The sequence below is a fragment of the Ursus arctos genome, unplaced genomic scaffold (genome assembly GCF_023065955.2).
Source record: "Ursus arctos isolate Adak ecotype North America unplaced genomic scaffold, UrsArc2.0 scaffold_21, whole genome shotgun sequence".
NCBI classification, from domain to species: domain Eukaryota; kingdom Metazoa; phylum Chordata; class Mammalia; order Carnivora; family Ursidae; genus Ursus; species Ursus arctos.
Window position 1 is genome coordinate 50,290,814 of NW_026622886.1, and position 14,719 is coordinate 50,305,532.

The following is a 14,719-nucleotide window of genomic DNA, read 5'->3' on the forward strand; positions in this document are numbered from 1 at the left end:
GTTGAAAGAAGCCTTAGGAAGGCCGCTGCTGACCTTCGCCCCTCCCCCCGGGTTTGGCGGGGGCCGACCCTGGCGCCCCGCCCTCTATGACAAATTGGCGGCGTAAAGAGAAACGTCTCGCCTAAGGACCCGGAGCCTGGGAATTTAGGTGACACTTACGTCGATGCGGCCTCCTTTTCGTGGGGCCCCAGAAGACAGGAATTTTTGGGGTGGCCGGCGCCGGCGGTCTGAGACGTTTTTTTGGCGGGGTTGAGACGGAGGCAACTCCAAGAAGTGGTAGCTTGGGGAGACTTTAGCCCCCTCCATAATAACTTTTCATACAGACAACTGATACATTCTGAGTTGTATGTAAATGTGATTAAAGTATCTTTAGAAAACTGTGATGTGCAACAAAAAAAGAAAAACGACGAGCGTACTGGGAAATTCAGTGTCAAGGCGAATTTCCACGGAGCCCACTTCCATCCACATTGCGGCTCCTAAGTCCCTCCTAAGTCTCTGAAGTTCTGGAACTGCCACCTTGTATGTATATGTTTGTGGTATGCGTGTGTATGTGTGTGTGCAGGGGATGATTCAAGTTAGTGGGGAAAGGGAAGTAGGTTTCCGTTTCCCTAACAGTAAAATGGGGGCAACAATTCTCATTTTGCCCACTTTCGGCACTATCCCAATTACATAAAAGAGTCCGAACTGGGGTGAAGTGGGTAGCCCTGCACAGACAGATTAGGAAAAGGGGAGCTCTGAAACCCACTATCACATACACACATTCATATTCTCTCTCTCACATCATTCTTTCAGTAAATAAATATGTAAGTAAAGGAGGAAAGAGATGAACTATAAAACTAGGAACTTTTGTTTTTAATGAATTACAAACTAAATTACAAATAATGTTAATAGCAAGAACACTTAAAGACAAGAGGTGGGAGAAGAGAGACAAAAATCATAAAAAGAAAAAAATACTCTTTTTTAAACATTCGCATTACAAAACCCCAAGGTGCGCGTGGCAACAAACCCACCCATTCCCACTTAAAAAAACCATTATAACCTGAATGAAATATAAATATAATTGTTCATCCTTCTTTTAAAGAAAAAAATTTTCCCAATGCCCTCACTCAGTCACAGCCCTAAAGAAGTGTCAGCGTTCTCAAAATGATGTCTAAACCCTAACTTCCACTCCTATGGGGTGGCCTTCAGAGGAAGATGGGACCTGGGACATGAAGAACTAAGAATCTTAAAAGGAAGAGAAACATTCAGACAACTTTTCCTTGCCTCATAAGGCTATGGTGAAGCACAATCCCTGTCCTAGAGCTTCCCAGGCAGCTCTTGACCATAGGAGGGACAGATAAGGGAACTAGGGGCCATCATTTCTACTGCAGTCCCATCAGGACTGGGAGTCTTGAGTTTCCTAGACTGTTACGTGAGATGAAACACTAAAACTAGGGTGTAAACTGGTTGGTCTATTTTTTAACCTAATTCTTTAAAACAGGCCCCTCCTTATGTTTTTGTTTTGCTTGGTTTTCAAAAGTTCCAACTTAGGTCGTCTGCTATCAGTTGGCCTTACAAACACAGTGCTGTGGAAGCCTGTCATCCCAAACGCAGGAAATAATAATTTCAGGGCTTTCAGAGATTGGGATGGCGAACCCTATGTCAGGGCGGGGGGGGGGGGGGGTTTGCGGTGGGCAGAGAAAGAGTCAGTTTTTTTTTTTTTTTTAAATACCAGCCCTCCTCAGCAATGACTAAGAGGAGGGGGAGAGGGTGGTGGAGGGACTTAAGTGCATCTAATACTGAAGCTTCCTTTCACTTTCACCTATTTCCCCCTTCTCCCCTTATACCCCCAGAGTTGGCTGGCTAGGAGGGAAGCTGGGTGTTAAGGCAGCCAGACAAGATCAGAGGGCAAAGAGCCCAGGGCCAAGCCAAATCAGGTCCCTGCTGGGGGAGAGGGTGAGACTTGGGGTAGAGGCTGGGGGAAGGACATCAGAGTCGAAGGTGGGGTACTGGCTTGGTCACATCCTGGAAGAAAGGGTGAGCCAGAGCTGCCTTTGCCGAAATCCGCTTGTTGGGGTCGTAGTGCAGCATTTGCTGGAGGGAGAGATGTATGCTGACTTCAGTGATATGACAGTGGACTGAGTGGGCAGCAGGTTTTCCAAGAAATCAGGAAACCAGAATTCCTTTTACCCAAGGCAGAGTTCCCAACTGCCTCCTCCCGAAATTTGAACGGGTGTGCCAACAGGAAGAAAGAGAAGCAGGGGCTAGGGAAATGCCAAGACCCAGGGTCCAGGGTCTCATCCTTCATCCATCCTGGAAAAAACCCGCCCTGGGGGAGTAAATGAGAGGAAATGGGTGCTCATCCCCAACTCTCACCGATAGCAAGCTCCGTCCATCTTCATCCAAGGGAGGAACAACTTTACTAAAATCTTGCCGGGCCCACTTGGGGAAACTTGGCTTATAATCAGGCATAGAAGTAACTCCTGGCCAAACCACTTCATCTGGGGTCCCCAGAGTCCGAAAGATCCGGAAAAGTTGGTCGATTTCAGAATCTCCAGGGAATAGGGCCCGGCGGGTCACCTGAAAATGAGGAAAGAGAAAAGGCCAAGACCCACACTGACGTCAGTGAAAGCTGCTCCCTGTGCAATGGAGGTTCCCACAGGCAGTGGAAGGTCAGCAGGGCCCCATGACTCCCTCCCCAGGGCCTTTCATGGGGTCAGTCACACAGAGCTTGAGACAATGAAGTCCCTTCATCTGTCTCCTCGCCCCCTCCTTCCTTCCCCCAACCATGCCTTTGCAGATCCCCAAGGCTGGGTGGGGCTGGGAGGGGGTGAATGTCTGGGGTGCCACTGACATGTAGCAAAGGGATCCCAAGCCACTCACGGGGTGTGGGGTAGACACTGCGGTCATCCCCCCTCCTTGTGATGCAGCCACTTCTAGATAGGAGCACAGCGGGCAGAGACTGTGTCTTCCATTTCTTCTGTGTTCCCCACAGCACCTAGCATGGTGCTGGGTACACACTAGGTGCTTAACAAATATTTTTTGATGAATTGAGAGAGGAATATGGGCAATTGTAAGGTAATGTACTGGGGGATAAATGCACATTTTATATACAGGCTAATGGTCTCTAAGCCCCCAGTTACAACCCAGATAAAGGACCATAAAACAAATTGCTGATTTGATTTGAAAATGCAGCCCACTCCACTGTTACATTAAAGGGGATGAGAGCTCCCATGAAAGGCTGCGCCTCAGGGATCCTTCATTCTGAAAAGCCAGAAGTTGAGGGAGACATGATTTAAGTCTGCAGTTTAAATAAAAGGTAGGGATAAGGTGAATACAGTTGGTTTCACCATATTCCTGGAACCCTACAGTAAGGTCTACAGGCCAAAGGAAGGAGGCACTGAATGGTAGGTACTCATTCTCCCAAATATATGCAAACTAAAGCTAAAACAGCTGCAGGAATGATTTAGCTCAAGTTGGGGATAGGAGATGTATATTGAGTGCTAAGTCCATTTGAGGCTATACTAACATTGTGGTTGACATCAGGGACGACAGTCCTATCCTTCCCCCCCCCTACCCATCTTGGTGCTACTCTAGAGAAAAAAAAAAAATCCTATGATAATAGAAGGGCCACAGGTCTAGGCAAAGAAACAGTTCTGTTGTTCTTGAATGTGGGGAGGAGTGAGCTGGGTGGAACCCGGGCTTGCCTCCGTACCATCTCAGCAAAGATGCAGCCCAGGCTCCAGATATCTACAGCTGTGGAGTAGTACTTGCAGCCCAGAAGGATTTCAGGTGCTCGGTACCACAGGGTCACCACCTGGGGACAAGAGGAGGAAGGGGAGGGGTGGTGCATGGGGCATGGTGATTCCCACATCTCAGCTCCTCAGTGTTACTCTGCTAACTCTCAGCCTCTTAACAAGCAGCTTCTCTCCCTCCATCTTTCCCATATTTCTGACTTCCCTCAGTAAAATGACTACATAAACTTCTTAGACCAGAGTTAGCCTCGCCCGTGACTCTGAGGACCATATTTTCTGAACCCACAATTTGCAACCTTCCTGGAAAACCTCAGACAAGTGGTCATAATTTTAATGGTGTGCCATCCAGCTCTCCTGGCTTGGTATCTATCAAAGCCCAGTTAGCCCCACAATATGAACACGGTGCATACTCTAAAACCTCTTGGGGTGCCAAAGATACTTTCCATCTAGTGAGAGAGAAACTGCTGGCCAGATAGGTTTAGTAATTTTGTGAATGTCCTTATTAACACCTCCCAGGAAGTTCAGAGAAGAAAGGCAGAGAGGGTCTCACCTCATGGGTGTAAGTACGAACAGGGACTCCAAAGGCTCTGGCTAGTCCAAAGTCTGCTAGCTTGATGGCCCCCTCTGCGTTGATAAGCAGATTCTGAGGTTTGAGGTCTCGGTGCAGAACCCGATGCGAATGGCAGAAGGCTAGGCCCTGGAGCAGCTGGAACAGATAGCTCTGACAAAGGAGAGAGAGAGGACTTTGTTTCCCTACCACAGTGAGCTATTAGGGTCTACTCTCTGACTGCAAAGCTCTACTACAGCCTTTTACTGTATTAGATTATAATTACACGTTTATAAGCTATATCTCCCATTGGAGTGAGAGGCCTTTCCAGTGAAGACATGGACCAGGTCTTATTCAGTTTGGCATCTCTCTTCCATATCCTGTGCCTAGCACACTGAAGGTGCTCAATAAATGTGCACTGAATAAAAGTTTGTTGGTGGATCGAAAGTAGCTCAGGGAGTAAAGAACCCAGCCGTAAAACAGACAACAGACACTCACTGGCTATTTCTCCCACCAAACAGGTAGAAGGGCTTCTTGGAGGAATCTGCCAAGTGCCCTCAAATCCGAGTTTCATCTGACTTTCCACCTGCGCTACAAAGTTGACTCACTAGAGTTTCAACTTCTTTGATTCTCCTGCCCAGCCCAGGGGTTAATAAGTATAATGAGCAGTGAAAGAGCCACAAAAGAAAGGCGTGTGTGTGTGTGTGTGTGTGTGTGTGTGTGTGTGTGTAGGGGGATGAAGTCTGGGAAGGAAGCCAAGATCACAAATCATCACTCAGTCTGATTTGCCTGCCTTTAGTCCCCCCGAAATTTGCCCATGTTGGGCAGGAGTTGATGAGAAGGATTACCTTGATGAGGGGAAGAGGAATGCCAGTCAAAGCAGAGGCATCCATAAATTTCTTCAGATCCTGATGCAGAAACTCAAAAACCAGGTACAGTTTGTTTTCTGTGTGGATGACATCCAGCAGCCTAAGGAAGGGAGGTCCGGGAATGGAGGTGAGGAAGAATAATACCCTGGCTACACAGACAGAACACATCCTCCTTTACTGTCAGAACACCTCCCAGATACATACTTACTTGACAATGTTAGGGTGGTTAAGCTCCTTAAGCAGAGAGATCTCTCGTATAGCAGTACTGGGTACACCCTCCGTCTCACTTGGAGAGGTTGAGAAAGCAGAGATAGGAATGTGGTTACAAATCCTCCTTTCCCCCCAGCCCGGGTCATTCCTTTCCTCCCAGGGAGACACCACCCCAGCATCCCCTAGGAAAGTGAGAAATGAGAAAAGGTGCTGTAGGAGTTAATTCACGGGTGGACAGGGAATGTTTTTTGGATACATTAAGGTCATTATTTCTTCCTTCCCAGGGGTAGGTAAGTAAAGCCTTCTGGTGGAGGTGAAGAAGAGAGAAGATAACAGAGGGAAAAAATAGGAGTATCAAAACCCAGCCTCCCTAGAGGGGCCAGTGAGGTTCAACTGCCATTCTTTTGAAAGAGGTAGAGAATTCTAAGATGAGGGTGGGGTTGGGCCAGTGAGGAGGGCTCTTCATTCAGAAAGGTGCTCTTCATCGGTTCCCACAAAACCCAACTCCACGGGGAGTCCTGGACCCCCATCTCAGAGGCCTCCTTCCTCTTCCTGAGTCTTTCTGGCTGCACATTTGGGGGCATCACTCGGCTTTGGGGGGAAGTTTCCCGTAGATTCTACAGTGCCCTATACTTTCCAGGGAAACCCTTCACAGTCCTCCAACCCACCTCTCCACTTCAGAAGTCCCTCCCTGCTACCTTCCGGTCCTTGGACGGCTACCCGCCTGTTGGGGTGGGGGCGGGGGGCACTCAAGGAGCTCCCGAGTTTAGAGGAGTCCAGGGTACAGAGGCCACTCACGTGTCCAGGCGGATTTTTTTAAGCGCCACCACTTCTCCCGTCACCTTGTTTTTGGCTTTGTACACAACTCCGTACGTGCCCTCTCCGATCTTTTCCACTTTTTGGAAGTTCTCCATGAAGCGCTAGCGAGTCGGGTCAGCCCGGCCCTGGAGCGGGGGCCTGGGAACCCTGCAAAAGGCGGGCCCCGGCTCTCAGGGGGTGGAGGAGGGGGAAACAGGGCCCAGCTCTGCGGCCCCAGGTCGAGATGGAACGGAGTGTATCTCTCGCTCTTGTCAATTTGTCCAACTTGAAACAATGTTGCCGCCTCCCCTCCAGTTCCCTACCGCCACCGGAGGCCCCGCCCCTCCTTCCCGCGTTTCCCTAGCTCCGCCCCCAACCCGTCCTATTGGTCAACGTCAGAGCGGGGGGGGCGAGCCCAGCGCCGTAGCTGCCGCGAATGACCCCACCTCGCGCAAGTTTAGTTCTGGGGATCCTTAACCCAAGTTTCTGTCTTGGTGGGGAAGCTAAATGTCTTTTTCCAAGGACCTGATTTGAAGTTGAGTTTCTTACCTGTGTCCTGAATCTGTAGGGATTACCTGATTCGCCGTTTCACCAACCCTAGGGAAAATGTGTCTCGCTCTAAGATTAAATTCTACGTGGCCTAGGAAGCCTCGTTAGAAAAGCAGGAAACTGGGAAGCTAGGAAGCTCGTGAAACTCATTGTATGGGTTTCCTGGGCCTCGAAGATATTCATCCCGCCTCTCTGCCTATTCTATACTATGTCTCTGTTTTGGGATGTAGGGTCTCTGTCTCTTTGAGAGGTTTCCCTATTTGACTTAAAAAACAGATTGATTCACTAGCCTATGATGAATTGTATGTGTCTGGTACATGTTAGCTGACCTTCAATCCATCATTTCCCAGTCAAGAAGGGAGTGACCCAGTGAAACCAGAAACTGTCATTGAGTAGCGGGATGTCCAGGGACCAGGATCCCTTGTCAGTTCTGCCTTTCTCCAGTCCTCCTGCCCCTCCCAAGCCTGTCCTGGAGGGAGAGGGGGAAGGGCTATGCAAATGAGCACCCCTCTCCTATATAGGGGCTTGCCCCAGTCCCCCAGCGCCTTTGGTTGCTGGAAGAAAGAACAAGATGAATCTGGTGCTGAGAAAATCCCTTCTCCATGTGGCTGTGATGGGTGTTCTTCTGGCTGTGGGGGCCACAAAAGGTGAGTGTGGGGTGTGTGGACATGAACAAGTGTGAATTTGGGGTTGCACACCTGCTCTGGTTTTTCCCCTCCTCATGGGAGATACCAGCAATGTTTCAGGCTTCTCCTACCCATTTGATTTAGTGAGGACATGGGTATCTGAGCTCCCTCCCTAGGTGGAGATTTGGGACTGAGCTTGAAAATAATCCCATCTGCTTGGAAGGGCAAAAGGATAGTGGGTCTTTGTGACCTTAATTCTGAGGCTCCCTGGGTAATGAGCTGGAGCAGGGCCTTCAAAAGGGAAATAAGTGGAAGACTTAGGGAATGACTCAGGCACTTGAGATAGGGTATTTTAAGTGAGGAGTGGTATTTAAGTAGGAGAATGTGGTATTGGATAGAAAAGGTAAGGAGGTACCACCTCCCCTCTTTAGATGGGGATGGGTGAGCACAGCTCAGGCTTTTGTTCTGGGGCTGGAAGAGACAGGCAGAGGGGTCTCAGCTGAGCATCACATGAAAGGGCTCTGGGGGATTGGGGCCTCGTGACAGGAGCAAGGAGTGGGGGTGGGGGTGGTGAGAGGGTCTGGAATGTCCCGTGCTGCTCTGAGGGAGGGAGGGTTGGGAGTGAAGAAAGAATGGGGTATCTTATGATTCTCTTGCTCTGGTGGTGGGATGCTCAGTGAGATGATTCTGGACCCCCACCCCCATCCCCAGCAGACTCAGCTAGGTTTCCGGTACACATTAGAAATGGAGCGAAGATAGTTACTCCTGTGCTAAGATATAGATATCATATCCCAATCTCCCCTCTCTCTCTAGATCCCTGGTCTTGCAGACTTCTAGGAAGTCTCCTTGATCTGACTTCCCCTTGTTGTGCTGCAGTTTCAAGTCTTTTCTTTTACTATTTCCTTAATGTATTCTGGAAACATTCTGTTCATACTTGTCCACCTGATCCTCTTAAAAGATTGTGCTTACTTTTTGGATACTGATTTTTTAAATCATAAGAAGACATTTTTAGATGTTCATGAAATTTTATATGAATTGGGTTTGATAATTTTGTCCAGTGTGAAATGACATTGTGCTTATTCAAGACGATGTTCATATTTTTTATGGATACGTACTGAAATTGTAGGGTTAAAATAACAAGATGTCTGGGATTTCCTTCTAAATACTTTAGCCAGCAAATAAACAAACAACAACAACAAAAGGATAGATAAAGCAAATGTGGCAAAATGTTGATAGTTGCTGTACCTGGGTAAGGCATATATGCAGATCCATCACACCCCTTTTTCTCAGACCTCTCTCTTGGTCAGTTATAATAATTTTGTCTGCTTGGTCCCCACTCCCCACCTCTGCCTGCCTCTCATCCGTCCTGTACACTGCTTGCCGTAGTGGTCCTTCTAAAACACGGATCTGGCCACACGCAAAAAGCTTCTGAAGGGTGAATCTTACGGTACGTGAATTATATCTCAGTGACACAAACACAGTCTCCTGCCGTGGCCTTGCCTACAGAATAAAGGGCAACTTTTGCCTGGCGCTCAGGGCCTTCACTTGTCTTCTTGGCCTCATCTCTTGCGGTGCACGCCAGCCGCACTGGTAGTCCCTATCACGCCTCATGCTCCCACGCCTCATGCCTCTGCTCATGTTGGTCCTTCTGCCCAGAGTGCTCTATCCCACAGGCCAACTCCTCTCTCCAATGGTCTTTCCCAGCGTGCCAGAGTGGAGCGTATCTCTTGCTGTCTGTCATTTTGTTGCACTTTGTGCAGGTCTGTTATGGCTCATATGAAACAGTGCCTTGAATTATTGTAATTTATGGATGTGTCTTGAATCCCTTCAGGGCCATGTCTTATTCATTTCTTAAGTCCTTTGGACCTAGCCCAGTGCCTGGAACATGGTGGTTATTCAGTAAATTAAAATGTACTCCCCCCCCACGTTTTATTATTATGTTCAGTTAAAATGTACTTTGAATGTGAAAGTGAGTGGGGTGACATAGAATAGGGTTATCCCGACAAGGGACTGAGGGCTGATCCTAGGGCCTTCATGGTACCTTTTTTTTAGGATCCAGAGACCAGGACTGGCTTGGTGTCCCAAGGCAGCTCACAACTAAAGCCTGGAACAGGCAGCTGTATCCAGAGTGGACAGATATCCAGGCGCCTGACTGCTGGAGAGGTGGGAACTTGGCAATTTCCAGGGAGGGCATGGGGTGCGGAGAGGAGCAAGATCTGGGTTGAATGTAGCTTGGGAAGATAGGAAGGGGAAAGGTATAAGGGGAGGAAAAAACCAAGGAGTCCCAGCTAATGCAACTAGTCCTTCCCAGGTGGCCAGGTGTCCTTGAAGGTCAGTAATGATGGGCCTACACTGGTTGGGGCAAATGCCTCCTTCTCTATTGCCCTGCACTTCCCCGAAAGCCAAAAGGTGCTGCCAGATGGGCAGGTTGTCTGGGCCAACAACACCATCATCAATGGTGAGTACCTCTCTACTCCAGGCCCTTATTCCAAGGGCTCAGATTCCCTGGTGTCCCAAGTGAGCTCAAGGAGTGCCCCCTTCCCCTCTACTTTTTTTTCCAATAAATTATATACATATTCTGTAATAGTCATTGTAGAAAAAAATTAAAAACAGAGAAAGAAAAAAAATACAGTATGCAAAATCGGGGACAGAAGGCCCAGTGGCCCTAGAGTTTAGACAGACATGGATTTAAATTTATTAAATATGGTACCTTGGGCAAGTTACTTAACTGTTCTGTGCTTCCATTCCCTTACCTGTACAATGGTGATACAAGGATACCTACCTTGAACGGTTGTTGTAAGGATTAAAATGTGATAATATATAAATAATTTAGCATAATGCCTGCCCTAGGCTAAGGTGAGGCTCTTAAGTGTTAGCTGATGCTCTTATTTTTATCCCACTAGCTAGAGCAAACCACTCTATGGTATATGTGACCTTCCAATCTCTTTCCTCTGTCTATCATTAAGTGCATATGAATCTTTAATTGCAGTTTCCATCCTTTCCGCTACCACCCCAAATGGGTTATAACAAAGGGAAGGTTCTATGTGGCTCAGGAGTGTCCCCACAGCCCCTCTCTGGAACCATGGTACAGGTTTTGGTGTATAGAAAGGAATGCCAGGTTTTGAGGGTGACTCTGTATCTACCTTTCAGGGAGCCAGGTGTGGGGAGGACAGCCAGTGTATCCCCAGGTACCTGATGATGTCTGCATCTTCCCTGATGGGAGCGCCTGCCCCTCTGGCCCTTGGTCTCAGACAAGAAGCTTTGTTTATGTCTGGAAGACCTGGGGTGAGTCATCCATACGTGGATTCACCTTTTCCTACCTGATCCCCTTTCATTTCGCTCTGTGAGTTTCCCTAATTTTCATTTTCATGGCTTTTTCCTCCATAGTACCTAGCCCCCTCCAAATCTCTCTACTCTAGTTGTTTCTGGGGGCCCTTCCTCAATTATTGTACTATCCCATGGAGCCCCTTATCAGGATTCCTTTCCTGACCCCCATAGGACAACCTTCCAAGAATTCTCTGAAATAACCACACTCAATACATTACTTGACCTTCCTTCTCTGGTGCGCCATCTCTCATTTTCCCCCTCAGTTCCCTTTGATCAGTACCTCCCCCACCCCTGCTTTTCTTTTCAAAACCCTCAGGCCAATACTGGCAAGTTCTGGGGGGCCCAGTGTCGGGGCTGAGCATTGTGACAGGCAAGGCAATGCTGGGCACACATACCATGGAAGTGACTGTCTACCACCGCCGGGAGTCCCAGAGCTACGTGCCCCTTGCTCACTCCTGCTCAGCCTTCACCATTACTGGTAAGGATTTAGGAAGGAGCAAGGCTAGTTGTAGGGCAGAAGATGGGGAGGCTTGGCCTGACTGGAAAGGGGAGAGGGGAAAAGGGAAAAAGAAATAGGGAAAGGGGACATGGCGTGTAACCTTAAAGGGGCAGAGCCAGGAAGACGTGGGCAGAAGAATGTGGGGCTTGGAGCCAGTGAAGGGCCAGTCAGCTTGAGTCGGAGGGTGTGGCTGTGAAAGGCTGGCCCAGGTCTGGTTCTCATCTTTTCTGGCTCCAATCCCAGACCAGGTGCCCTTCTCCGTGAGTGTGTCCCAGCTGCAGGCCTTGGATGGAGGGAACAAGCACTTCCTGAGAAATCATCCTCTGACCTTTGCCCTCCGGCTCCATGACCCCAGTGGCTACTTGTCTGGGGCTGACCTCTCCTACACCTGGGACTTTGGAGACCATACTGGAACCCTGATCTCTCGGGCACTTGTGGTCACCCACACTTACCTGGAGTCTGGCCCAATCACTGCCCAGGTGGTGCTGCAGGCTGCCATTCCTCTCCCTTCCTGTGGCTCCTCCCCAGTTCCAGTCACCACAGATGGGCACGGGCCAACGGCAGAGGCCCCCGGCACCACCGCCGGGCAAACGCCTACTGCAGAGGTCGTAAGTACTACACCTGGTCAGGTGCCAACCGCAGAACCCTCTGGAACTCCAGCTGTGCCGATGCCAACCACGGAGGTCACAGGTACGACGCTTGTACAGGTGCCGACCACGGAGGGCGTAGGTACTACAGCTGAGCAGGTGCCAACCTCAGCGGTCACAGGTACCGCACTTGCAGAGACCACAGGTACAACACCTGAAGGGCCAACTGCAGAGCCCTCCGGAACCACAGTTGCACAGGTAACAACTAAAGAGTCGGCGGAGCCCACAGCGGGAGAGGTACGCACGCCTGAGCCTGAGGGTCCAGACGCCAACCCATTTGTGCCCACAGAAGGTATTACAGGTGAGACGGCCAGTGTGACTGAGCTTCATTGAGGTGGGGCACTTGGCGCTGTTCTAAAGAGCTAAAAGACTTACCCAGGCCCCAGAGTACCCAACCCTTTGCTTAGCGATGGAGTCCCGTCAGAGCTCCTACACTAGTTTTAGGCCCTCCAGTCCCTCTTAATAACATGCAATAGATCTGGAGTTCAGGAAACCAGGGTCTTTCCCTAGGCAGCGAGAGCTTGTTGCCTCTCCATCCCTGAGGAGAGCTACTCCCTAAGGAGAAGGCCAGGGAACAGACCAGGGTCATTTACACAATATTTGCATCTCGTTGTCCGTACAAGGATAAATGCGTAATATTCTGTCTCAGATTCTCTGAGACATTTCCTACCCCTGGATTCCTATGCCAAAGCAGGTCAACCTGAAATTGTGGTAGGAACAGTGAAAAGGTAGGCATGACATGGTGGCATAGGGATGAGTGAACTTGTGTCTTGTCTGGCCCCGGACCCAGCACGGTGTGAGGGGGTGATAAACACTTGGGATTTCTTAAAACTCCAACTCTACTCCTGACTGTGTGACTCTGGGGTACTCGTTCTGCCTTCTGGGCTCTAGTTTTCTTATCTACAAAATGAGGTTTTCCGGGTCTTGTCTGATTCCAAGCCTGGATCCACCAGCTCTGGCTCCACCTGGAAAAATGCCTGTGTGGCCTCTGCTTCCAGGTAAGTCACCTGTCTCGACAGCCTCTTCAATCCTCTCCCGCCAGGTTCCCAGGGCCCCCTGCTGGATGGCGCAGCTGCCTTAATCCTGGCAAAGCGACAAACCCCCCTGGACTGTGTTCTGTATCGATATGGCTCCTTTTCTCTCACGCTGGACATTGTCCGTGAGTCTTGGCTGCTCCGGGGCTGGCGGAGGGAGGTGTGTCCTGCTTAGGGCTGGCCGGTGGAAGCATACTTTGGAAGGAGTTACTCACCGGGACAAGAATATCCAAATATCCGGGTTTTATTTGGAAGGCAGGGATGGGATTGGGGAAGCAGCCCTAAAGTTTTCCTGTCTGTGGGCCTTTGGAGGGGTGTGGTGAGGCATCCCAGACCTAAACTGTTGCACCTCTGTAGGAGGTATCGAGAGTGCTGAGATCCTGCAGGCTGTGCCATCCAGTGAAGGGGATGCCTTTGAGCTGACGGTGTCTTGCCAAGGCGGGTGAGCATCCCACTGGTTGTCCTGAGAACTCTTGGGTTGACTGCTGCATTGCTCTCTGGTGTCTAGCGTTCCTTCCCAGTTGCCCTCACCTAAGCTGACACCTCTTGCAGGCTGCCCAAGGAAGCCTGCATGGACATCTCATCACCAGGGTGCCAGCCCCCTGCCCAGCGGCTATGTCAGCCTGTGCCGCCTAGCCCAGCCTGCCAGCTGGTTTTGCACCAAGCCCTGAAGGGTGGCTCAGGGACCTACTGCCTCAATGTGTCTTTGGCTGATGCCAACAGTCTGGCAATGGTCAGCACCCAGCTTGTAATGCCTGGTAGGTACTTGGACAAGAGTTAGGATGAAGAGGGGAAATAGGTAGAGGCTATCTGGCAGGGAGCAGACCCTAAGTCAAGCTGCGCCTGGGATTCTGCTCACAGGTCAAGAAGCAGGTGTTGGACAGGCTCCCCTGTTCGTGGGCATCTTGCTGGTGTTGATGGCTATGGTGCTTGTATCTCTGATATACAGGTGAGGGCCCCACCATCTAATTCACACCCCCTTATCCCTTATTACCATTACTCATTCTTCCTCAAGAGAAGGAACCACCACTTCTTTTGAAGAGGCACGGTATCCAGGAAAGAGCCCAGACTGGGAAGTTACACAGGCCTGGGCTGCAGTCTTGCTGGAGGGACCTTGGGAAAGTAGCTTAATGTCTCTGAGGCTCTGATAATTAGGAAAACTAGTATCTACCCTAGGGGGCTGTTGTCAGGATTAGAGATAATGTGGGTAAAGCACCCAGTTCTGAAGCAGAAGTACAATAAATGATGATACTGATGACTGTTGTTATTAGTAATATCAAGAGTGGAGGAAACTGGGTGACCTGAGTCCTCTACCTTTGAGAAGGGCAGATCCCCAGGCCTGGAGTGCCAAGGTCCTCAAAGCAGGGAAGCTTGGAGGGTGAGAGGGGAATGGACAGAGGTTACCACAAAAACAAGACAAGATGAATCTTGTTGGTGAGAAGGGGAGGGAGTTAGGATCAAGGTCAAGTAAACCTGGGGCCTCTTTTTTGGAGAAGCACAAATAGGTTTCCCTTGTCCATTGCTAATCAGTTTCTCCCTTCTCCCAATTTCAGGCGAAGAGTTCTGAAGCAGGGCTCAACTCTCCCCCTTCCGCAGCTGCCACGTGGTAGCACCCACTGGCTGCGTCTGCCCCGGGTCTTCCGCTCTTGCCCCATCGGTGAGAACAGGCCCCTCCTCGGTGGGCAGCAGCAGGTCTGAGTACGCTCATGGGATGCTGTGATTTGCTGAGGGTGGACAGCAATGCCTGTCTTTTCTCCAGTCTTCCCTTGGAGACTACCATTACCTGAAATAAACCCTCAGAACTGGTGCTGGTTTTTTCTTGCTTCCAGGAGCATCTACGTCATTTATGGAGGGAGGCACATGGGAAGGAGGTGTACCA

The 14,719-nt window shown here is 49.8% G+C and overlaps 2 protein-coding genes across 3 annotated transcripts; one reads left to right on the forward strand and one right to left on the reverse strand.

Moving 5' to 3' along the window:
- Positions 1-834: 834 nt before the first annotated feature.
- Positions 835-6,516, reverse strand: CDK2 (cyclin dependent kinase 2). Of its 2 annotated transcripts, XM_026500316.4 has the most exons (8): positions 6,159-6,516; positions 5,359-5,436; positions 5,130-5,250; positions 4,285-4,455; positions 3,695-3,796; positions 2,863-3,006; positions 2,356-2,559; positions 835-2,073 (listed from the first exon to the last, which is right to left on the reverse strand). In XM_026500316.4, exons 1-8 carry the CDS (start codon positions 6,272-6,274, stop codon positions 1,969-1,971), a joined length of 1,041 nt encoding a protein of 346 aa, XP_026356101.1. In that variant the 5' UTR covers positions 6,275-6,516; the 3' UTR covers positions 835-1,968. The 2 variants fall into 2 exon arrangements, with proteins under 2 accessions (XP_026356101.1, XP_026356102.1); XM_026500317.4 differs by lacking the exon at positions 2,863-3,006 and having other exon boundaries at positions 6,159-6,496.
- Positions 6,517-6,565: 49 nt separating this feature from the next.
- Positions 6,566-14,647, forward strand: PMEL (premelanosome protein). The gene is made up of 12 exons (XM_026500314.4): positions 6,566-6,693; positions 7,229-7,354; positions 9,386-9,496; positions 9,645-9,791; positions 10,484-10,618; positions 10,977-11,138; positions 11,403-12,107; positions 12,849-12,965; positions 13,198-13,282; positions 13,393-13,598; positions 13,702-13,789; positions 14,394-14,647. The coding sequence occupies exons 2-12, from the start codon at positions 7,279-7,281 to the stop codon at positions 14,536-14,538; spliced, it is 1,977 nt and encodes a 658-aa protein (XP_026356099.1). The 5' UTR covers positions 6,566-6,693; positions 7,229-7,278; the 3' UTR covers positions 14,539-14,647.
- The last annotated feature ends 72 nt before the right edge of the window (positions 14,648-14,719 follow it).

What these genes read in the sequence shown, in the direction of transcription:
- PMEL (XM_026500314.4), top strand. Translation starts at nt 7,279, where the DNA reads ATGAATCTGGTGCTGAGAAAATCCCTTCTCCATGTGGCTGTGATGGGT. An exon ending in TTATGTCTGGAAGACCTGGG is followed by an intron (nt 10,619 to 10,976) that starts GTGAGTCATCCA and finishes CAAAACCCTCAG; the next exon opens with GCCAATACTGGCAAGTTCTG. An exon ending in TCTCACGCTGGACATTGTCC is followed by an intron (nt 12,966 to 13,197) that starts GTGAGTCTTGGC and finishes GCACCTCTGTAG; the next exon opens with GAGGTATCGAGAGTGCTGAG.
- CDK2 (XM_026500316.4), bottom strand. Translation starts at nt 6,274, where the DNA reads ATGGAGAACTTCCAAAAAGTGGAAAAGATCGGAGAGGGCACGTACGGA. An exon ending in TTCCTCTTCCCCTCATCAAG is followed by an intron (nt 4,456 to 5,129) that starts GTAATCCTTCTC and finishes CTCCTTTGTCAG; the next exon opens with AGCTATCTGTTCCAGCTGCT. An exon ending in GCTGCATCTTTGCTGAGATG is followed by an intron (nt 3,007 to 3,694) that starts GTACGGAGGCAA and finishes ATATTTGTTAAG; the next exon opens with CACCTAGTGTGTACCCAGCA.